Raw genomic sequence first — 23,700 nt, forward strand, 5'->3', positions numbered from 1 at the left:
CGTTGCTGACGTCTGGTGAGTGATGTTTACTATTTGCTGGGTCGCGACTGCTACTTGTTTTGTTGTGATTTTCATTACGTTGCTCTGCTCGAAATCTGATTTCTGTTTTCTGTTTGTTTGTTTGACTGAGTAGGCTATTGTGTGTCGTGTGTGTGTGTGTGCGTGTGTCAAAGAATATTCTATAGCCTTCAATACGTTTTACGAGGCTGATGTGTGACAGTGTGAGTCAGTCTATATAAGCGAGCACTGGGAGAGACGGCATTGCGAAACAGGCTATGTAAATGCTTCTTAGTTTTGTTTATTTATTCCGTTCATATAAAACCGTGTTTCGAATATTTAAAACAAATACAATTTTTTTTATATTTTAATAATAATAATAATAATAATAATAATAATAATAATAATAATAATAATAATAATAATAATAATAATAATAATAATAATAATAATAATAATAATAATAATAATAATAATAATTTTCTGGTTTTCACGCGGGCTAGGGCTTAAAATATTATTTACAGTCGGGCTTATTTTCGGGCAGGGCCTGAAGTTCAAGGGCTCGGGCAGGGCTCAGGCTTTATTTCAAGGCCCTTGCAGACCACTAGTGGGAAAGCTGAAGGGTGGGTCCTGGGCGTTGTGGACAGCGACCCCTACAGTTCGGTCGGGGCGCCTGCTCAGCGAGAGTTGGAACTGAGGAGAGATAGTGTGGCCTCCCACACGCTACACTCTCCCCGGTGAGAACCTGCGCGGCCAGGTTGGCCTGCCCCAGGCTGCACATGCGTCGGAGGAAAGCATGTGACAGTCTCCGGTCTCCCGAACCAACAGTAGGGGAAAGTACGCAACAACCAGGAAGGGTGGGATGGGAGAAAAAAAAAATCAGGAAAAAGGAGGGGAAGAAAGATATATATATTAAAAAAAAAAAAAAAAAAAGAAAGTAACACACACACACACACCACACACACACAACCAGTCACCGGAAGTCCTTTAATTTTCAATAGAGCCAAGCAACCTGGGAAACTTGTCAATACTATGACGATTCTGCACTTCCTCGTCTCCCTACCGTGACAACAGTTCTGTAAGTAAATGTTTTGCCTACCGTAACTAAAATCGATATAATGCTATGTCTTATTGAGGTTGATAACTTTGAATGTTCAAAGCATTCAGGTGCTCTACTGCTGTCGTGGGCTTATATGAGGCAAATTGTGGTCAGGGAAATTTTTTGGGACGTTTTGTAGGACACATGCGCAGGTCATGTACTCAATGTGACTGTAAATGAGGGAAACCTCAGTTGCCTTTCGAGTTTAAATAAAGGTTAGAAATTAAATGAATAGACTTTGTGCAGAAGAGGTCAAAGGACAAGACTGAGCTCTTCTTACCGGCGGTGATGTTGCTGGTGGATCATTTTTGTCTGGTGGTGAGTGGAACTTCACAAAGGCAATTCCATATGCTATATTCTAAGGAGTAAAGAAACACAATTGACCCATTTAATTTCATCTGCAGTAACAATTATAAAACAAACAAAAAACATTCAGGAAAAATAATTACATTGTCGTAATCTTTGGCATTAGTACAGGCTACTTATTGCATGCAACTATTTATTTATTCTGTAGGTTATGAATATGGTAATAAAAATACTTTTTAGCCTGACAAGTTTATAACCTAATTACAGATATCCCGCTGTTTGATCAGCCGTCTTTTTATATAGAAACCCATTTAGTTCATTTTTGCATATCAGTGCCCACGTTAATCACTCATAAAAGTTTTAAAAGTATACCAAAATTTCACTAAAAAAAGACCTAGATCAGGCGGTCAGGTGGCGTAGCGGAGATTGCGCTCGTCACCAACGCAGGAGATGCTGAGTTCGAGCCCAGCTCTCGGCGTTTCTAGCAGCTTGGCTGGCCGTTCATACTAATACAATTGGCAGTATTAGGGGGTGGGGAAGCTGGCGGGTGGGAATCTGGCGTTGTGGACAGAGGTCAGGTCAGGTCTCTGCACTTGCTAAGCGGGGCAGGACTTGGTGGAGATAGCATGCCCTCCCACGCGTTACACTTCACCAATGAGAGTCCTCGCTGCCAAGTGAAAAAAGCGTCACTGGCTTGACGGCGCACGTCTCGGAGGAAGCGTGCGTTCGACATCAGGACACCCTTGTACCGACTCGTGGGAGAACATGCGTACAACAACCAGGTAGGGGAGGGGGGGAATTGGCACAACGATTAATTGGGACGGGGAGAAAACAGAGAAAAATAGGAGAAAAAGGTAAAAAATAAAAATAAAAAAAAAAGGCCTACATCTCCTCTATTGAATACCAGTGTTAAATATGGATGTAGTACCACCAAGCGCCCAGTAGAGGGTAGCAAAGACCGCAAATAAAATCTACTGTAAATACGTTACTTTCGGAAAATGGTTGGGTAAGAATTACCAGATTGAGTCGCGCTTTTTTCTCAGACGTTCACAGAAAGGTAAAGAAACAATATGCGTTGTATTTTATGGCAATCACTTGATGTTTGTTCAACCCGTGAGATATAAACATGATATTCCAGTCAACAGGGCTCTAGGCTAACCTTTTTCCCAAGGAGCACATGTGCTCCTAAATGAAGAAATGTAGGAGCACACAAAGACATTTAGGAGCACAGTGAAAATATTTCAAGTAACAGAGTTTATTTTTTATTTTTATTTTTTTATAAATGTATATTTGTACTGTGCGTGCATGTGCAAACGGGAACGGGACACACATCTGTGCAATAGCACATACCACCAAAGTCACTGGCCCACTGTGTGCGTGTGTGTGTATCTGCGCGTGCAAACGGGAATGGGACAGACATTTGAACTATTAAGTGATTAATGCCTACTGTGGCAAAGTTGTAGCCAACAACTAGGCCTAATAAAAAAGGCAGTGACATTGAACAAAAAGGAGACACTGGCATTACCACCAGGGCCATCAGTAGAGGGGACTGTAAGGTGCCTTTTCGGTATACTACCTTTGCTAAAACTGTGTTCTCTGTTAAAGGTGGCAACTACTACTGGAATAGCCTACCAGTTGTGATTAGAGATAGAGAGTGCCCCACATACTCCATGTTCAAGACCAATCTTAAACTGCATCTTAAGGCAAACCAGAACTGTGATAATTTTTTATCCGATTTAGTTTATGCAACTTGTTTCTTGTTTTTATTGTTGTTTTTTTATCATTGATTGTCACAATGCTTTTACCCTAAGCAGGCTATTTATTTATTGAAAGAGTTTTGCGGTCTCCTGGTGTAAATTAGCTCTTGCTACAACCCTGCATGTTTACATTTTGTATTTTGTACTTGATGTTCATTAACATGTGCTGTCCCTATCAAATAAACTATCAAATCAAACTACTGCTACAAAAGTAACAGTCACTTAACTTTAGCCCCTTTTATGCATACAATGCCTATGTTTTGGCTAGTGTTGCTCTTCTAGAAAAAGAATCCTTTCAGGGTTGCCTATTGAAATACTGTACACCTCCAGTACAGAAACATTGTTTATGAGTTTGCGTGTCAGGTAGACCATTGATTGACAGTAGATTCTAGGGCTGGGCGATATGGAAAATATATACGAATTGTTATAAGTATATAAAAAAAATAATTTTTTTTTTTTTTTTTTTTTAACAACAGATGTATGTTTATTTTGCAGCAATTCTTTGTCATTGCCGCCATCTTTAGTGTTACATCCCCTCACACTCCAGTTCTCAGGCTGCAGCTGGTTTAAAAGCTAAAGTAAACCGGCTTCTCTGCTGGCTGTGGCTCCAGAGGAGTTGAACAGTTCTGGCTCTGCTCGTTTATTTTCGATCTTTTGGCGCTTTTTTGGTGGACAAACCACCGCACATGTGCACTGTGACTCGTGACTGGAGTCTAGTTCTGCTAGCACACATAGCCTACTGTGTACAGACGGTTTCAAAATGTATTTTAAATTAGAAAGCAAACAAAATAAATGGACAAGAGAAAAAGAAATCTGAATTAGGTCAGTATTGTCATTTGGACAAGCAAAGCCATTACTTTAAGTTGCAGGCAAGAAAGACAAGTCTGTCCACTGTCTCTGGTTTTAAAACTGCCCTGTTGCAGGTATAAAAAAAAAAAAAAAAAAAAAAAAAAAAAAAAATCGATTTTTTTTTAATTTCGATATTCGATATCGATTATTAAAATATATCGCGATATTTATCGTTATCGTTATATCGCCCAGCCCTAGTAGATTCTGTCAATTACATCACACCGCTTGCACTCCGGCGCTGCAGCTGGACCCTATTGCCCACCTCTGCTGTTTATAATGCTAGCCAAGTTAGCACACACACAGATACACACACGTACAGTGGGCCAGTGACTTTGGTGTAGGGGTGTAACAATGCATCGCAATGCATCGATCCCAAGGGGGAAATTCAACTGCATCGATTTGAAAATGTTAGAATCGATTATCGTAATTTTAATGTGTACACAGTGTTATGTTATTCTCGTGTCCGTTACAGCCAACACAACGACATACGCTACTGCATCAACGTTATGATTAACAAAGTAAGGCATTCGTTTTGTTGCATTAACGTTATATTACTATTGCTATCGATAAATCTAGGTGTTCTAAAATCTATTGCTATTGGTAAGACTAGAATAAGTTACTGTCTCGGAAAACCCTCGCATATCGCAATGGCGGACTTTCAGGAAGTAAAAAGGCAAATGAGCTTCCGATTGGTCATTTCCTTTTTCCTCCTTGAAACCAGTCACGTCACTCTACTGTGATTGGACCGTTGGCTTGAGTGCAATGTGGGACTTGTAGTTTTTGAACGATTATCAGCAGAGAGAAAAAAAGCACGACTGAGGGCTTGTGTCCATAGCGGAAATTTTTTTCAAGGCGGACCGCTTTGAAAAGCTAAAAAAATAAAATCAGAGCGTTTTCCTGAGTCTCGCGACTGTCGCGGCTCAGCCACTTGCTCGATGTTGATTGATCGGTCGAAAAGAGTTACCTTGATGAGCGGCGCTCCTCTCCAAAAGTTGAACTAGTTTCAACTTTATGCGCTGGGAGCTCTCCGCCCAAAAACGCTGCCGCCGAGAGCGCTAAAACGCGAGGCGCTGCGCTGGGAAAAGGAACGTGCCTGTCGCGTCTGTAGCATAGAAATGAATGACAGAAAGGAGCTGACAACTCATAAAACGTCCCCGGTCGACACGGGCCCTGAGGCTGTAATCTTCACTCGCACACCGTGCGAGTAATTGATTTTTCCAGTTCGCACACACATATTTCTAGGGGCATATGCGAGCAATATGGTCACACTGTAGAGCCCTGGTCACTAAAAAATAGTTTTCCTTCCTTTGTCGGCGGCTGGTGTAAAGTGGGTAGTGTAGTTTTATGAGATTTAGCCATCCATGGAAAGCCGTGGGTCTCCTCGTTCTCTGGACTACAATGGTTTCATGAGTGCTTCTTGTTCTTGCGTCTAAATCATCCGTTTTGCAGTGCAATGCACAGAGATTTTCTATAAGCTCATATTTAGCTAATAACACTTAAAATTATTTCAAAACAAACGTAGTGCTGAAAATATACACTTTGACTGCTGTTTTGATTAGGGTTGGGTTAGGGTCTTTACTCTTGGCTACATTTGAAAAAGAAACACATCATCACTTAATATAGACTATTGAGTCTTTGATGTTTAAAAAAAATTGCAAAAAAAAATTATGTTTAAAAAAAAAATTGGACTATTGATCTATTTGTGCAACATTAAATAAATCTCGGCCCAGTACCACCGATTCAGTATGCTGTATGTGGCAATGTGGCATGGTCACTGAGAACACTTTTAGGACCTCTTAAAACCTTCTCAGAGTTGTTCAAAAGTAATCCGATCGGATTTCAGATAACAGATTTGATCAAATCTTGAAAATGGGTTGTTCAAAAGAAAAAAAGGATTCTGAAATCGGATTGGATTACGTAATCAAATCTTGGTTTTGATCCGGATCAAACCTTCAGTATGCGTTGTTCAAAAACCTTTAGTAGGATTGGGATCACTTTGATCCAAAAAATCTGGATTAAACTGATCCCAGTAGAATGGTGGATTCAGGGTGGATTTCAATCACAAAATGTAATGAAACTTTAAAATGTGTATCCAATATTTGGATTATACAGTATATACATTTATTCATAAGATTTTCACTTAATTTGTTCATCCGCTAATGATCAAATATATAAAGTAGACATACTACGTATTCAGCCTCAGTACAGCAAATTCAAAAAATGTTGGCCTCATAAAATAATCCCCCAAACAGCTGTCAGTATTGAACACAAATATATAAATTATAAACTGTCACTTATCACTGTATATTAATCACACTGACATGGTCATCAGTCATTTGACTTTGACTTGTGTTCAATTAAGGCAATCATAACCAAGGCCTATAAATTAACTATGTTCACTACACCAAAGCGATGGGACCATGGACTCAAAAGGCCCTAATTTCACTGTTGCCGAAACCTGCGCTACTAGAGGGTGTTAGGTGCCATTTTGACTCAATAGTAGGGAGCTTTAGTTCTGCTAAGGGTGGAGAACTTACCAACAAAAAGAAAAAATATATTTGGGTAGAAATCACCCAGAATGTGAATGCCATGGGGTCTGGCCAGAAGAGGACCACAGAGCAAGTGAAAGCTAGATGGAAGAATCTTAGGGCCAGGGCAACAAAGGACCATGCTGAAGCCAAAAACACCCAAACAGGTGATTACACCTGTGTGGTACTTGACATTATTGGAGGTGAGAAGTCAAACTCTGCATGGGATTCAAGGTGTTGTAGGGGATGGTGAGCCTGTGATTGGAGAGGAAAGTGAGTCAGTTCCTCCTGATCCAGAGGACACATTTATTTTGGATCTCAGCCCCATCATTGAGGAAGAAGGTGGATCCTCATTCACTGGTGGAGCCAGTAGTTGCCACAGGAGCTCAGAAAAGAGGCTTGAAGTGTCCTTTGGCAAACGGAGATGGTGATTATAAGGCACTTCTGCAAAGAGAGACTGAAAGGGCGGAAGTACAGACTCGTCTGGCAGAGGAACAACCGACTCTTACCTGACTACAGCAAAGCAAGGCTAGACTTGAGATCCGCCTGCTAAAAGCTGTACAAGCTGGGCTCTCCACAGCAGATGATGAAGAACTCTGAAGTTATTTATTTTTGGTAAGTATTGGACATTTAGCCTTTTTATTCAATTCAATACATCTTTATTTGAAACTTGTTCTAAATATCCACAATGTACAGTATTTGTGAGTAATGTATATTTTTATTTATTTGTTGTAGGTCTCAGATGAGCGGACTGCCGGTTTCCAAAAATAGAAAAAAATATTGTTTTATTGTGTTGTTTTCTGTTAAAATAAAAAAAAGAAAACACTTGAAGTGACCCCACGCTGGCTATTCTACCTGTCTACATAGCTAGTAGCCTACATTGTGATAGCCTATCCCATTTCGAGCACTAGTTATCCGGATTTGGTAATGCTGAAAAGTTTGTATCCGGATCAGAGTAATCCAATCCGATGTTGCTTTGAAAAAACGGCACAAAAATAAACTGGATTACGTGATCCTGGATAGCAAAACATAGGATTTCCAAATCCGGATGAGTTTTATCCAGATTAAACCTTTTCAACAACTGGGCCCTGGGGTCGGACTCGGAGCTCCTGTCTGCTCCCGCGTGCGGGAGAACAAAGGTGTGAAAATCGCCTTGTCTCAGCCGAGAGGATTCCTCAGAAATGCCCAAAGTGTCGCGCATTTCAGAAATAGGTCAAAATAGAGAAATTGCATTTTTTAGTGCTTTGAAATGTTCTATATATTAGGGCTGGACGGTATGGTCTAAAATGTATATCACGGTATAATTTGAAGCATAGACGATAACGGTATAAATCACGGTATATCTTAAAATGGGTTAAACACTGGTATGGCAGCTATTGCTGTACTCTTGTATTACTAGGACATATTTCACATAGTACAGAGGTATTTTAAGAACATTTATTGTGCAAAACTGCAATAGAAAAATGCAAAACCTTTTCTCAAGTTACTTCCATCTCTGAAAAACACTTTTTTTCATGAAATACAATCAAATCAAGCGGCACAAAGTGAAAATAAAAACTACAAGCAGGACAGGAGGTTTCTTTCCCTCAAACAACTCAAACACAATACAACTCCAACATAAATTTAGTGTACATGTTTGACAATGTAGAGAGAGAGAGAGAGAGAGAGAGAGAGAGAGAGAGAGAGAGAGGTAATAGGTTTGAGTTTGAGGTTTGAGCTTCCTAAGATGCCGTAGGTGATGATGTCACAAGTCAGGATGTCATTGTCAACACAGAGCTGGAAATGGTAGCAGCCCGATGGATAAAGCGATATAAAGAAATTAATAGCCAAATAAATGTGAAGTTATCTTTGAACCTCTGTTTTCAAGCCTCGTCAATATACCCCCCCCCCCTTTCCTCACTAATGGACCTGGTGCCGCCCGCAGAGTCACGTTAGAAGTTAACGTTAGCTTAGTGGCTAACGTGAGTTAGCTTAGCAGCTAACGTTAGCCCGTTGCTGTGCTAAAGCAAGTCTCTCAGCCTCCTTAGCCAAATTGAAATGGCAAAACTATTATGGCAAGGTCCGTGAACAAGTGGAGAAAAACTGTACAATTAAACACTATGCAACGACCACTGCAAACGCAGAGTGAATCGTCAAGTAACTGCTCTAGTAGTCTAGTGAGTCTACCGGTCACAAGGTATAGTCAAAATTCATACCGTTTATACCGTCCACCCCTACATATGTTTCCTTATTTGCAAAACTTAATACGACTTGTAAATAGGTTTCATTCTTGCTAGATTGTATGGCTGTAATTATCCCGTTCTCTCAGAGAACTACACTCGCTGCAGCTTACGTCACGTAAATGCACATACATGCACACACACACTCAGAGACAGAGTGGGTGCTTTGAATAGGGTTTAGACTAGGGCTGCACGATTTTGGGAAATAATCTAATTGTGATTTTTCTGACAGATATTGCAATTGCGATAAAACTTGCAATTATAATTTTTTTTTTAACACTTTGGCTGCCATGGGTTAAATTCATTATCAACCGTAGGTTGCCGGCTCTATTTGTCTATAGAGAAAGTCCCCTTCTTTGCAGGGCTATAACTTTTTAAATTCTATTGCTACATTGCCATTATTAGGGCCCATTCAAAGTCCTATATGTATTGTTCATTGGGTAGCAACGTTAAACTTTTTCATTCACATATTCATAGTAAAGTATGGTCTAATGTATAAGTATGTTTTCATCTCTTTCTGCAGCTTTCTCCAGAACGTGATCTATAGCCCCAAATACATTATATTGATGATGCAATACAGTTTTATGGCAATCAGCGCGATATAAAAAATTCCAACTAGACGTACTTCTAGAAGTTACTACACGTCATCTGATGTTGACCGGATGGGCTAGGGGGCGTTTATAATTCCGTGGGCAGCGTTATACCAATCATCTAATGTGGGTCAAATGTTGATAATAGCAGTTAGTATCGAAGACGGTAACTTTACACGCTAAAACTCACCCCAGTCTCCGCACGCCGTTGGGCGATCATCGTAGAGTAGAAATTTATCATTATGGGATGTAGATTTACCCGGTCCATCTCCAGCTTGTATAATGGTATATACGTCCAAATCATGTTGTTTATCGAGTTATTGGCAATCGATCGCTATGTAGTGTGTCGAGATCGAGTCCCGGGACCTATTAGCGAGTGCCCGGAAGTAATACGGCCGTCCAGCACAACCTCTACGGCACTTCCTGTTAAGCGATTGCGCCGATCGGCCACCAGATGGCGCTCCTGAACCGCCAGAGAGCTCAGTGGGTCCTCCTGGTGGATCTCAGGCCAGCGGAGGGGACATATGAATCCGATCCCAGATTTTTGAAATATTGATATTAAAGACGCTGTAAGGCGTCTTCGGCAACTTGAGCATGGCCGGGAATGACGTGTTTAGGCGTTTCCCGGCACCCAAAGTGTTAAGCAGCCCCACAGAGGTTTATTGTAAAATGCAGCTTGCATCTGGCCTACGCGTTGGGTCTTTTCGGGACACCCGAGCCTGAAAATGTTTCTTTTTACCTGGGAATTGATACCGGTACCCAACGGTACCTTTTTTTCTGTACTTTACTCTCCCTCTCCTTTTTTTTTTTTTTTATCTTTCTTCCCCTCCTTTTTCCCGATTTTTCTCCCATCCCACGCTTCCTGGTTGTTGCGTACTTTCCCCTACTGTTGGTCCGGGAGACCGGAGACTGTCACATGCTTTCCTCCGACGCATGTGCAGCCTGGGGCAGGCCAACCTGGCCTTGCAGGTTCTCACCGGGGAGAGTGTAGCGTGTGGGAGGCCACACTATCTCTCCTTAGTTCCAACCCTTGCTGAGCAGGCGCCCCGACCGAACTGTAGGGGTCGCTGTCCACAACGCCCAGGACCCACCCTTCAGCTTTCCCACCCCCTGATACAGCCAATTGTATCAGTGTGAGAGGCCAGCCAAGCTGATAGCAACGCCGGGAGCTGGATTCGAACAGGCGAATCCAGTGCCTCCCGGTGTTGGTGACGAACGTAGTCTCCGTGCGCCACCTGCCCCCCCCCCTTACTCTCCCTCTCTAAAGTCTAAACTTCACAACACACAATCTAAAACCCCTTACCTCCCTCTCCGATCTTGTATCTCAATGGGACTTCCTGGTTTAAAAAAATTTAAATTAAAAAAATTTAAATTAAAAGATTTGCGATATTTTCTTTTTTTTGCGATTTTGATTTTATTTATTTTATCACTGTAGGCTCATGACAACAACGTTAGTGACTTGGTTGAAACGTGATTCCGGAGTGATACCTAAATGCATCCAGTTTCATTCAGAGATTGAGAGAGAGAGGGGGGAGGGAGAGTGTGTCTGTGCGAGCAGCTCATGTGAGCCGCGGTGTTTCTCGCCTCTCCTTTGGAAACTAGTGATAACAACAATAACACTTCCGGTCGGGGGGTTTCAAAATAAAAGAGCAAAGTCTAAAAACAGGAAGGACGTTTATTTTGTACATTTGTGTTGTTCATGTAGAAAGTGAACTTTCCCAGCTATCGGTCGTATTGGAGAATTCTGTGTTAACACATTGACCGCCAGCAGCAGGGGGCGCTGATCCCCCTTCAGCGCCAGGTCTTTATTCAATGGATATAGTTTTAGACTGCGACATTTGCGAGTGCTTAAAATATATATATTTTGTATCCACTTTTTCTGCTTTTTCTGTGTTTTTCTCCCATCCCAATTTAGTCGTTATGCCAATTCCTCCCTCCCCTTTCTGGTCGTTGCTCGCATGTTCCCCCCACTGGTCGGTCTAGGGAGCCCTGAAATCTATCAGATGCTTCCTCCGAGACATAGGAGACAGCCAGCAGTAGGGCTGCAACGATTAGTCGACATAATCGACGATGTCGATCATAAAAAATCGTTGACGGGGAATTTTAGCGTCAATGCGTCGTATAAAAACAATCAGAGACGCAAATGTTCATTTGTAACTGCAATGCACTACAGGAAGTGCTGGGGGCAGTATCGTTTCCATTGTCTGACTGCATTCTGTAGTAACAGCCCGACCTCGATCTCGACACAATACATAGCGATCCGTTGCCAATAACTCTATAAACAACATGATTTGGACGTATATACTATTATACAACCTGGAAATAGATCCGGTATTTCGACATCCCATAATTGAAAACTGTCTTCTCCACGCTGATCGCCCAACGGCCCGCGGAGACTGGGGTGAGTTTTAGCGTTTATTATTACCGTGTTCGGTACTAACTGCTATGATGAACATTTGACCCACATTAGATGAATGGTACAAATGGGGACGAGGGGACATTTATGCACATGTACTGGGACTGCCCACCAGTTAAGATATTCTGGAAAGAGGTGACCCAGCAACTATCAAATCTCTTAACTTGGAATATACCTGTACACCCCTCTGTACTACTGCTGAATGATGTTTTTGAGTGTGCAGTACATCCACAGCTAAAGAGATTGGTTTTATCGGGTATCACAGTGGCTAAAAAGCTGATAGCATCACGATGGTTCCAACCGGAAAAAATGTGCCGAAAGGTCTGGATTATTACATATCTCGATGTGATCTATCAAGAAATATCTACAGCAAGAATTTTGGGTCTCAATGAATCCAAAATGACATTGTGGTTAGAAGTGGTGGAGAAAATAAAAGCTAGCATATAATGGTAATGTCTGGTTAGGAGCGAGAGAAAATGGATGGATTATCCAATGGGGGGTCCGGAAGGGGGGGGGTACGAGCTGGAGCATATGTGTGTAGGTTTTTAGATAACAGGTATTAAGGGTATATCCTATATAAGACAATTAACTAAAATGTGATCTCATTGGATGTGCACTGACAACTAATGCTTGTATATCTTATCGTGTGTTGTCATGTTTGTTTATGTGTTTGTTTAAAAAAAATTATAATAAAAAAATAAAATACAAAAAAAGATGAATGGTATAACGTTGCCCACGGAATTATAAACGATCCCCCGCCCATCCGGTCATCATCAGATGATACGTAGAAATTCCTAGAAGCACGTCCATTTGAAATGTTTCATCTGGCACCGATCGCTATCAAACTGTATTTCATCATCAATATAATGCATTTGGGGCTATAAATCACGTTGTGGAGAAAGCTGCAGAAAGAGATGAAAACATACTTATACTTTAGACCATATTTTACTATGAATATGTGAATGAAAAAGTTTAACGTTGCTACACAATGAACAATACATATAGGACCTTGAATGGGCCCTAATAATGGCAATCTAGCAATAGAATTTAAAAAGTTATAGCCCTGCAAAGAAGGGGAACTTCTCCATGTTAAATAGAGCTGGCAACGGATGGTATATCATGAATTTAGCCTTAGGCAATCAAAGTGTTAATGCACATGTGTGTGTGTGTGTGGACTACTGTACTATTACAGGTATTGAAATGAACAATGCAACTTCCTTATACCAAAAAATAAAAATAAAAAATTATGAATAATTAAATATTGATACTTGGCATCCCTGTATCGATACAGTATCGCCACGCAAAGTATCGTGATACTACTACGCATCGATTTTTTTCTCCCACCCCATATCTATTTGCATATCATTACTATAGTAAGAGACACTAGGCCTCTATATTTTCATATCATTACTATAGTGTTATGGAAATGTTATCTATGTCTATACATCTGTGTTAAAATACATATTCTATGTCTTACAGCTTGACTAGTTAATATAGTAAACTGAGCTCAGACACTGGGTGAGAGTTTTTCAGTTTATTGGTTTAAAATACAGAGACAGTGCATATTAAGGAACATTTGACTGTAAATATGCCAGTTTAGCCAAGTTGGCTAATTTTCAACTGTAGTCTCTGGGGCAGGTGACATGAGCACAACAATAATTAAAACATAGTACAATAATTAAAACACAGTAGGAATCAGTATAGGTTACAATACACTAAAATACATACAAATAAATACATTAAAATACAACCCCTCAGTTAAAAAACATAGTACAATAATTAAAACACAGTAGGAATCAGTATAGGTTACAATACACTAAAATACATACAAATAAATACATTAAAATACAACCCCTCAGTTAAAATGGTCGCACACTTGACCATCTCTCAACCATGATTTTAAGTTAGTTTTAAATTAGATGTAACTTTGATACTCCCTGAGCCGTGTTGGCAGACTGTTCCAGGTGTGGGCTGCTCTCACGGAAAAGGCTGTCTGACTAAAAGCAGACCTCCTGTTTGGGACTACACAGTCCCCTCTGACTACAGACCTGGTATATCTATCAGTAGATGCTTTCTGTTTTATGAAAGTACAGAGGGGGGGAGGAGCCAAGCCATGTAGGATTTTATAGGTAAGGCAGGCATCTTTGAATTTGACAAGATTGTCCCAGCTCAGTAGGTTCTGGTTTGCTATGCTATAACAATGGTGGTGGCTGTTTGTTTTCCTGTCCAGAACTTTCACAGCCTGATGGTAAACTACCTGTACAGATCGTAATGTTGTACAGGAGGCTTGTGTCCAGCTAGTCAGACAGTATGTTAAGTGTGACATAATAATGGCATTAAAATACAGTGCTGCTGCTTTTGTTGACAGAGAGTTTCTGATGTGACGGAAGTTTGATAAGTGAAACTTTGCATTGTTTACTACCGATTTAATTTGTTTTTTAAATGTAAGATTGGAGTCCATTTTTATCCCAAGGTATCTATATTCGGATACAACTGTCAACCTTTCTCCTCTGACATAGACATCAGGTGAGACAGTATTCATCAGCCTCTTTGTAAAAAACATGCAAACAGTCTTTTTGGTGTTTAAATGCAGACATGAGTTAGTCAACCATTCAGTGACCGATGTCAACACCGCTGTTAACTTGTTTGCAGCTTGCTGCTTGGTTTCTGCATGGACATAAATGACCGTATCATCTGCATACATCTGGATGTCAGACTTATTGCATACAGCTGGAAGATCATTAATGTATAAACTAAACAACAGCGGTCCCAATATAGATCCTTGGGGGACACCAAAACCACAGCTAAGGGCAGATGATAGCTCACCATTTGCCCTTACTCTCTGAGTTCTACCTTCAAGATAAGACTTCATGTATGTGATGGTATTAGAGGAGAAGTTGTACCGAGAAAGCTTGGTGAGCAGGACACCATGATCCACAGTGTCGAAGGCTTTCTTTAGATCTAAAAATGCGGCTACAACAACTCCCCCTTTATCAAGCTTAATAGATTTAATACTCTCCAGGAGGAAGCAGATTGCAGTCTGTTGAGTGTTTTGCCCTAAAACCAAACTGCATGGGGTGCAGTCCAACAGAGCTGGTGCTAAGGTGACTTGTTAGTTGTTCTGCTGTGTGTTTCTCTGCTATTTTGGAAATAACAGGTAAAATGCTAATTGGCCTATAGTTAGCTACCTCAGAGGATTGACCTGCTTTGTAGATGGGGGTTATTATAGCTTCCTTCCATGCTCCTGGGAAAACGCCTTCACTATAGGATCTATTTATGATTGTTGATATTGGTCCAGATAAGCATTCATTAAAAGTTTTTAGTAGCATAGTGTTTAGACCATATTTAGACCATAGTGTTTAGACCATATTTCAAATTGCATGTGTCCGGATGGCAGAATTCAGCACTGTATCTACAAAACCTTCTGTTTAATCATCTTCCATCTATTAATTTGCTTAGATTTTTCAGGTCTGGTCAATTTGAGCATGGTGTTATTCACAGTCAAAGATAAAAAAAGATTGATATTCTCATTTGGTTCATTACAATTTACTCAAAATAAAAATGTCATTCAATCAATCACTACGCAGATTGATTGATTGAAAATTGTATTAACAGATTGCAGAATGGGTACAATACAGTAAGGCTCAATACATACAATTGTTAAGGGGATGCAGACCAGAGAAAGACATTCGTCTTGTTTACATCAGGGTCCCCCATTTTCAATTCATAATGAATTGTAAGTAAGGGTGCAACTTGCACCGTGCAATCCATTCTTTGTGGATCTAGCCGACAGTATTTCTGACACTGGGAATACATTCCCTGAGATCCATAGATGTCCCTAGAATCAGATACCAAGAACATGCAAATTGCCCATATTAAAAAAAAGTCTGTAAATGTGTATTCTACGTTCTTATGGAATGAATGAGATAAAAAAAATAAAATAAAAAATTTAATATATATTTTTTTACCTTAATTTTGAGTTAATTTTCATAATGCGATAATTTGCTGTGTAATTAATTAATCTAATTAACGCGATAAATTGACAGCCCTAATAGTAATACATAGGGGTGGGAATCACCAGAGGCCTCACGATACGATCACGATTAGGGCTGGGCAATATGGCAAAAAATCATATCGCGATAACGATATGATAATGTTATCATATTTCTCGATATCGATAATTATCGAAATTGTTATAAGTAAAAAATTAAAATAAAAAAAAATTAAAAAGAAATTATATATATTTTTTAAACAACAGATGTATGTTTATTTTGCAGCAATTCTTTGTCGTTGCCGCCATCTTTAGTGTTACATCCCCTCACACTCCAGTTCTCAGGCTGCAGCTGGTTTAAAAGCTAAAGTAAACCGGCTTCTCTGCTGGCTGTGGCTCCAGGGGAGTTGAACAGTTCTGGCTCTGCTAGTTTATTTTCGATCTTTTGGCGCTTTTTTGGTGGACAAACCACCGCACATGTGCACTGTGACTCATGACTGGAGTCTAGCTCTGCTAGCACACATAGCCTACTGTGTACAGACGGTTTCAAACTGTATTTTAAATTAGAAAGCAAACAAAATAAATGGACAAGAGAAAAATAAATCTCAATTTGGTCAGTATTGTCATTTGGACAAGCAAAGCCATTACTTTAAGTTGCAGGCAAGAAAGACACGTCTGTCCACTGTCTCTTTAAAACTGCCCTGTTGCAGGTCACAAAAAATAAAAAAAATAAAAATAAAAAATTCGATATATATATTTTTTTCGATATCGATTATTAAAATATATCGCGATATTTATAGTTATTTTTTTTATTGCAGAACATGGTATTTTCTCAAGCAGACAGATGTAAACACTGTAATCTGTGTTGCATGTACCTGACAAACTGAACTGTTTGTATTACAGTCATATTCCAACTTAACTGAATGCACATGTGTGCGGACTACTGTACTATTATAGGTATTGAAATGAACAATGCAACTTCCTTATACAGAAAAAAGGTAGCAATACTAGTAATACACTGGGCATCTATCTTTTCATATCATTACTATAGTAAGACACTAGGCCTCCATCTTTTCATAGCATTATAATAGTTAGACACTAGGCCTCTATATTTTCATATCATTACTATAATAAGAGACACTAGTCCTCTATCTTTTCATATCATTACTATAGTAAGACACTAGGCCTCTATCTTTTCATACCATTACTATAGTAAGACATGTATTCAAGCTGTGCTGAAGACTAAGGCTGCGGTTACATTATAGCCAAAATTATTCGTTTCAGTTCGCTTTTCAGAACGCTGCGTATTGGCAGGCAAGTTAGACGTCGTTTTGTCTCGTGAGCACCGAGTGATGTATATACATGTAGTACAATGCCAAAGCAGTAGGTGGCGATGTAATTCAAACATGAAGGCCATTTTCAACCAATCAGAAAGGTTGAACGCGTCACTACACTTCCTGCTCAAAAACAACAAAGCCACCATCTTTAAATACCTCACGTGAGCCATTTAGCAACATAGCATTTATTTTTCAGCAAGAAACAAAGTGCAATAAACAAAAACGGATACATTCACTGTGTGTTCTGCCTCATTTGTTGATGAAACAAAACCAACATCAACACAATTTACCACCAAGAGCGGAGAGTTTAGTCTCACAAAAAGATATCTGATGTTGTTAGCTACATGCTAATGTGATTGGCGTTTTCCATGTATATAGTTAGCATCGACGCTATCGTACATTAACGTAGTAACGTTATCGTTAGTAGAATAAATGGATGAAAACATTATTTAACAGATTGCAGAATGGGTACAATACAATACGGCTCAATACAAACAATTGTTAAGGGGATGCAGACTGTTGTAGTTTGGACTGGGCTCCTTATAACAATAACTTAACACATGAAATAACCGTGTGTGTGGACAGCATCACACCCTTACATTAGAGTTAGCCCTACTACCACTGTGGATATAATTCACCTCTTGGTTTTGGGTTTAAACGGGGAAGATCAATGGAAAACAGTTGTAATGATCTAATTAATTATGGCGAAATTAAAAGCAAGTAGAAAATCAATCTCTGACGGTGTCTGGGAGAATGGAGTCAAATGGTTATCCATCTGCTCCGTTATAAAGCACATGAATAAGCAATCTGAGGAGGACGCAGCTGATATCCTGTATAGCCTCCCCATATGACCGGTTGGTGTCGGGAGACAGCTAATTATAGCGCGATATTGCAAGTGACTCCCAGAAATTGTTCTGATGTTTGGACTAATGGACGGAGTCGAGGTCCAGCCAGGGGAGAATTTGGCGTCGGTGTCTACTACTGCGCATGAGCGTTGGGCAAGAACAGCTCCGTATCTGGCTTGCGCAAATTACATGGCACTGTTGTCGGGGAGTTTTCAAAACGAAAACACCCTTTGAGCGTTTGGAATAAAATAATTCCAAAATGAAACGTTGTAAGTGTAACCATGGCCTAAGAGGGGGGAGGGAGAGGAGAGTGGCTGTACTTGGCTTTGACTTGAAAATGTACTAACAAAGGGAACAACAATAATGGTGAATGTCGCCTTCTGGGAGTGTAGTCTTTCATCAAATGGCTGAGAATCGTCTTTCATTCTTTCAAAGCCCTGATCTAAGATTTGGTTAGATTGTTACCATAATGTTTCATAGGACATCGATTGAAAAGTATCGTCTCGAATTTTACAAGTGGTGGCTTATTTTGAACCTGTAGTTTCATATTATGTTAAAAGAAGAAAAAAAAATTGAAAATCCCCAGAAAGTCCCCAGAAAGGGGGGGGGGGGTGAAAATCGCCCAGACTACGGAACAATGGTGCACATTTTAGTTTCCACAATGGGGGAAGTTGGTTCTGTATGAGACGGTGACATTGGGTTCCATTTGACCCCAGGTGTTCTGGTTGGCACTCACCTTGCTGTACGGCTGGCTGCAAACAATCTTCACCCGGTCCCACTTCTCCTGGGCTGGAGTCTTCTGCAGCTGGCTGGGACCAAAGAAGCGCACCCGGTTGGTGTTGGTGCCATTACGGCTCTCCGTAGGGGACATGAAGGAGGATGTAACCAAGAGAACCTGGAAGAAAATGAATGACATCCAGGAATGAGCAAGGAAGGTGCATAACATCTGATGAAATGTACCAGCTGCTGGAGACAGCCGCCATATACTGTATATATATAATATCACAATGCACAATATCTGCGATAATCGATATATTCCAAGAAATGTAATCTAAGATACATCACAAAATCTGTGTACGGTAACTGAAGAAAAAATACCCATAAGGCAAAAAGCAGGAATTATGTAGGGATGTCCGATAATATCGGCCTACCGATACTATCGGCATTAAAATGTAATATCGGAAATTATCTGTATCGGTTTTCAAAAAGAAAAATGTATTTAAATGTTTTACATTTATTTAACCTTTATTTACCCAGGCAAGCAAGTACGAACAAATTCGTATTTTATTTATTGTGAAAAGTATGCATAATGTTGGGTTTTTGGGGGGGGAAACCCGCATATATCGGTATCGGTTGATATCGGTATAGGAAATTAAGAGTTGGACTATATCGGATATCGGTAAAAAAGCCAACATCGCTTAATCAGATTCTTTAGTGTGCATTACAAACTGGCCAATTGTACATGAAACAATGTACAACAAATTGCATAGTGCCTCTTTTATTTTTTATCCTCTCTTTCTTAGATTTCTCTGTTTTCTCCCCGTCCCAATTTTTTTAGTCGTTGTGCCAATTCCCCCCCTCCCCTACCTGGTTGTTGTGCGCATGTTCTCCTACTGGTCGGTACAGGGGAACCCTGAAGTCATCTGCAAGCTTCCTCCGACACGCGCGGTGACAGCCAGTGACTATTTTTTTCACCTGGCAGTGGGGACTCTCATTGGTGAAGTGTAACGCGTGGGAGGTCACGCTGCCTTCATCAAGTCCTGCCTCCGCTGAGCAAGCGCCCAGACCTGACCTGCTGTCCACAATGCCAGATTCCCACCCATGATCAGCCCAAGCCTCAAGCAATGCTGACTCCGGGAGTCGAGACCGCAGCCTCTTGCATTGGTGACGAGCGCAATCTCCGCTACGCCACCTGACCGCCCGCATAGTGCCTCTTTAACGCACACTGGCCACAACTAGATTATTATTACCTATTAATTATGTCCCCACTGGAAAACGCTGTTACCATCTGCGATAAAAAATATATACATGTGTTTTACCTAATAAGATTGTCCTGTGTTTTGTCCACAGTGCAACTATCAAACCAACAGACGCAATTGTAGCAATACCCCCCCCCCCCCCCCCCCCCGACTCACGAGCACAGACGATATGGGCTAATGTTATTATGTATCAGCACTAAAAACGGAATGTTGAAAGACGCACACCTTTATTGCAAAGCAATACAATGGATGTCTCCATTGATGAGTCTCTAAAAGTTGTTACATTTAATCCAATATTAAATGTATGCACTTCTGCTGCGTACCAGTACCAGAATTGTTGAGGCATTCAGTATTAAAGTGTGAAATTATCAGGTTCATGGGGTTGTGTCCTGCAGTACCTCGTAGTCCTGGTCTCTGACAGCTGATGAGTTCCCCACCAGCACCTCGATAAAAGCAGAGCCTTCATTTCCAATATCGATGCTGTGCACCTGGTCCTCCTTCTCAAACTGAAAGAGTAGGAAAACAGAAATGATCAGAAGCTCTAATAGAGCTGTGTATATTATTGTAAAGTATTTCACCCCATTTTCATTAAGGAATGAATATGACTGGGTGATATGGAAGAAAAACCATATAACATAAATCATAAGGACTTTTTCCTCAATATTGATATATATTAACACTTTGAGTGCCACGGACGTGTTTTGTCGTTAGTTCATGCCGACCTTTGAGTGCCCCGACGCTATATAGCGTTGTTTGTCGTTTTTATTTTTATTTATTGGCGATTTGAATTCATATTTCATCAATCGAGCCTCGGGTTAGTGCTGCAGAGTCTCTCTGAGCTCAATTGGGAAGATACCGCTCTCTCCCTATGTAACTGCACCCCATTACTTTACACTGACGAAGGGGGGGTGGCCAGTTTCCTCATTTTACTTTTCCGTCGAGCCAACTGAAGAATCCATTGTGCTCGCCGGCCCGGAAAACGTGTGGATTATGTATTTACAGTACCCAACACTGTAATCAATAAGCATGATCGATATTTGGAATGGCGATCAGGAATTGGAATAATCTTTTTGGATAACATCTGATCTAAGGTAAGGAATCTATTTTACCAGTCTTAGGATAATCAGAGCTATTTTCACAGAGATATAAGCGTTTGCCCTATGTGTGTGTGTGGCTGTGTGGCTGTGCGAGCGATCAGGAAATGAGATAATAGATATTTCAGCCCGCTTCTATAGCGTGCATAAGTACACATATACTATCGATAATCTAGCGTTTATTTGAAAACGATTCATAAATAGGCCGAAAAATGACAACGTTTTTGTGTATTCCAGAATATTCCAGTAAATGCCTTTTATCACGGAATCTTTATATTTTCCTTGAAAACGAGGGCTTTTCAAAATGCTATAAAACGGAAATGGAGCGATTAAAAAACAATCAGTTTCGACAATGTTGACTGCAAACAAGTCATTGATAAACGACGGGCAGATTAGACACATAGCCATAATTTAAGACAGAGATTATGCGTTCACAACGCTATCATTGAAGTGGGTGCTGGCATTCAACCATGTTTTACCATGTTAATGGCCGGTAATCAAAGTGTTAAGAGCTGCTACTGACCATTATTTAAGTAACAATTATTCCAACAGGAAATTGAACATTTACATTTGTTTACTTTTCCCCATGAATGCAGTTACACTGTAATGGTGCTAAAGCTGCACTTTAACAGGGTCTTTTTAGCACATTTTAGAATCATAGGGCGGGATCCACAAAGAATGGATTGCACCCTTACTTACAATTCATTATGAATTGAAAACAAAAGTATTTCTCTGGTCTGCATCCCCTTAACAATTGTGTGTATTGAGCCGTACTGTATTGTACCCATTCTGCAATCTGTTAATACAATTTTCAATCAATCAATCACCTTTACATCAGGGTCCCCCATTTTCAATTCATAATGAATTGTAAGTAAGGGTGCAATTAGCACCGTGCAATCCATTCTTTGTGGATCCCGCCCTTAGTGTTTCTGAATAAAATTCTTCTTATTTTGTATTTCCATTAGACAAGACACTTTGGAACATTGAACTGCCACCAATTAAATGTTTTGAAGCATTGATGCAGTATTTTTTGTCGATTCTCTTTTGTAATCGATTTACTAAATTCAATGACAGCCCTAATATATATATATAAATCATAATATATCTTGGGTTATGTATTCCAGTTTATGTTTATCTCATTGAACTATGTGGTAAAGTGCGACATAAAACCAAAGAAATGTAATTTTCTAATTACATTTCCTCAAATATTTCAAATTTTGAGACGATATCAATTCAGACAACAAAATTGTGCATCACGATTCACGATATTGTGACTTCATCAAGACATGATCCCATTGATTGATTGATTGAAAATTGTATTAACAGATTGCAGAATGGGTACAATACAGTACAGCTCAATACACACAATTGTTAAGGGGATGCAGACCAGAGAAAGACTTTGGTCTTGTTTACATCAGGGTCCCCCATTTTCAATTCATCATAACATAATACATGACATACATATACAGTACTGCTACATCTATACATTTATGACATACCAGATTTACAAATACAGTAGTTTGATACAAGAAGAGACTATATACATTTGACGAAGAAACTGTACATTGGAGGCTGGTATTGAAAGATAAATTGTCCTAGTATTGAATTATCACCCAGCCCTAAGGAATATTATACACACTACCTATCTGAGGAATGACAAAACAACAGTTCTGCCATCTGCGGTGGGAGTGAGGTGAGAGATACCTGTAGAATGACTGATGTTTGCTTCTCTCCTGGCCGTGCTGCCTTCCATTTCCTGTAGGTATCAGAGCTGAGCAGGTTGTCAGCCTTGTGGGTCTGTAACGAGGTAAAATTATATGACAGGCGGACTGCTGACATGTGGCTCGTGAGAGTTAACATAGCTCATAAGCATATGTGCTACTTTCTTTAACAATACGGGCGGCAATTGTTTAAATTGAAGATTGCAATGCTAGTAAATAGCACGGCGACTTACATTATCCTCGCTGCTGCAAGACACGACGTGTTTTAGTTTGATTTCTGGCATGTTGCAGAGTTTGACAAGAGACTAACGTTAGCTCTTGCCTAGTTCCTGCGGACCCTAAATGGCTAACGTAACGTTAACGTTGGTGAACAGAATAGAGACTGTTTGTTTTACGTTCAACGACTGTGACTGTATGCCGTGAAAACGGAAAGCAAACGTGTAACGTTGGCTGGCTAACGTCAGCTATTACGTTAGCTATGTCAGCTAACTAGCTAGCTTCCTAGCAAACAATAGGCAAAAACACTACTAGCTTCATGCACCCCAAAATGCTGTTAAACATAGACTTTTAGAATTACTATGTATTTGATACATAGCTGCCTGTTTTCTTGGTGAGTCAGTACTCGCGAGATTAAATATTGGGATAAATAATATTGTACTTTGAATTTAGTACGAACTAATTTTCGCAGTAAAATCCAGTGTGTTAAAAATATGACGCAATTCCGACGATGGTGTTTCTAGCCAATAAGATTTAGGACTTTTTTCTTCTGTGGTAGCGGAATTGTAGCAGGAGTGCAGTTAGTCTCCCCCTGGGGGTAGTGCATGTGGTCAATTCTAGCGTCAAGGTAGCTCAGAATAAGATATAAGATAAGATATTCCTTTATTGATCCCCTTGGGGAAATTCAGGCATCATAGCAGTATGGGGGGAGGGGGGGGGGGGGTACAGGTAGTAAAACAACACAGTATACAGGTA

At 40.1% G+C, this 23,700-nt stretch overlaps 1 protein-coding gene across 2 annotated transcripts in view; it reads right to left on the minus strand.

The window, feature by feature from the left end:
* LOC311245773 (DNA repair protein XRCC1-like) overlaps positions 1-23,447 on the minus strand; it is a 122,285-nt gene extending 98,838 nt beyond the window's left edge. For both annotated transcript variants that reach the window (XM_084335753.1, XM_084335754.1), the window contains exons 1-5: positions 22,962-23,447; positions 22,712-22,804; positions 20,312-20,419; positions 18,671-18,829; positions 1,377-1,454 (exon numbers count right to left, since the gene is read on the minus strand). In XM_084335753.1, the coding sequence (XP_084191879.1) occupies positions 1,377-1,454; positions 18,671-18,829; positions 20,312-20,419; positions 22,712-22,804; positions 22,962-23,012 (489 nt within the window). In that variant the 5' untranslated portion in view covers positions 23,013-23,447. The remainder of the gene's footprint in view (positions 1-1,376; positions 1,455-18,670; positions 18,830-20,311; positions 20,420-22,711; positions 22,805-22,961) is intronic.
* Between the last annotated feature and the right edge of the window lie 253 nt (positions 23,448-23,700).

The sequence above is a fragment of the Notolepis coatsorum genome, assembly GCF_963971535.1.
Source record: "Notolepis coatsorum genome assembly, chromosome: 19".
NCBI classification, from domain to species: Eukaryota; Metazoa; Chordata; class Actinopteri; order Aulopiformes; family Paralepididae; genus Notolepis; species Notolepis coatsorum.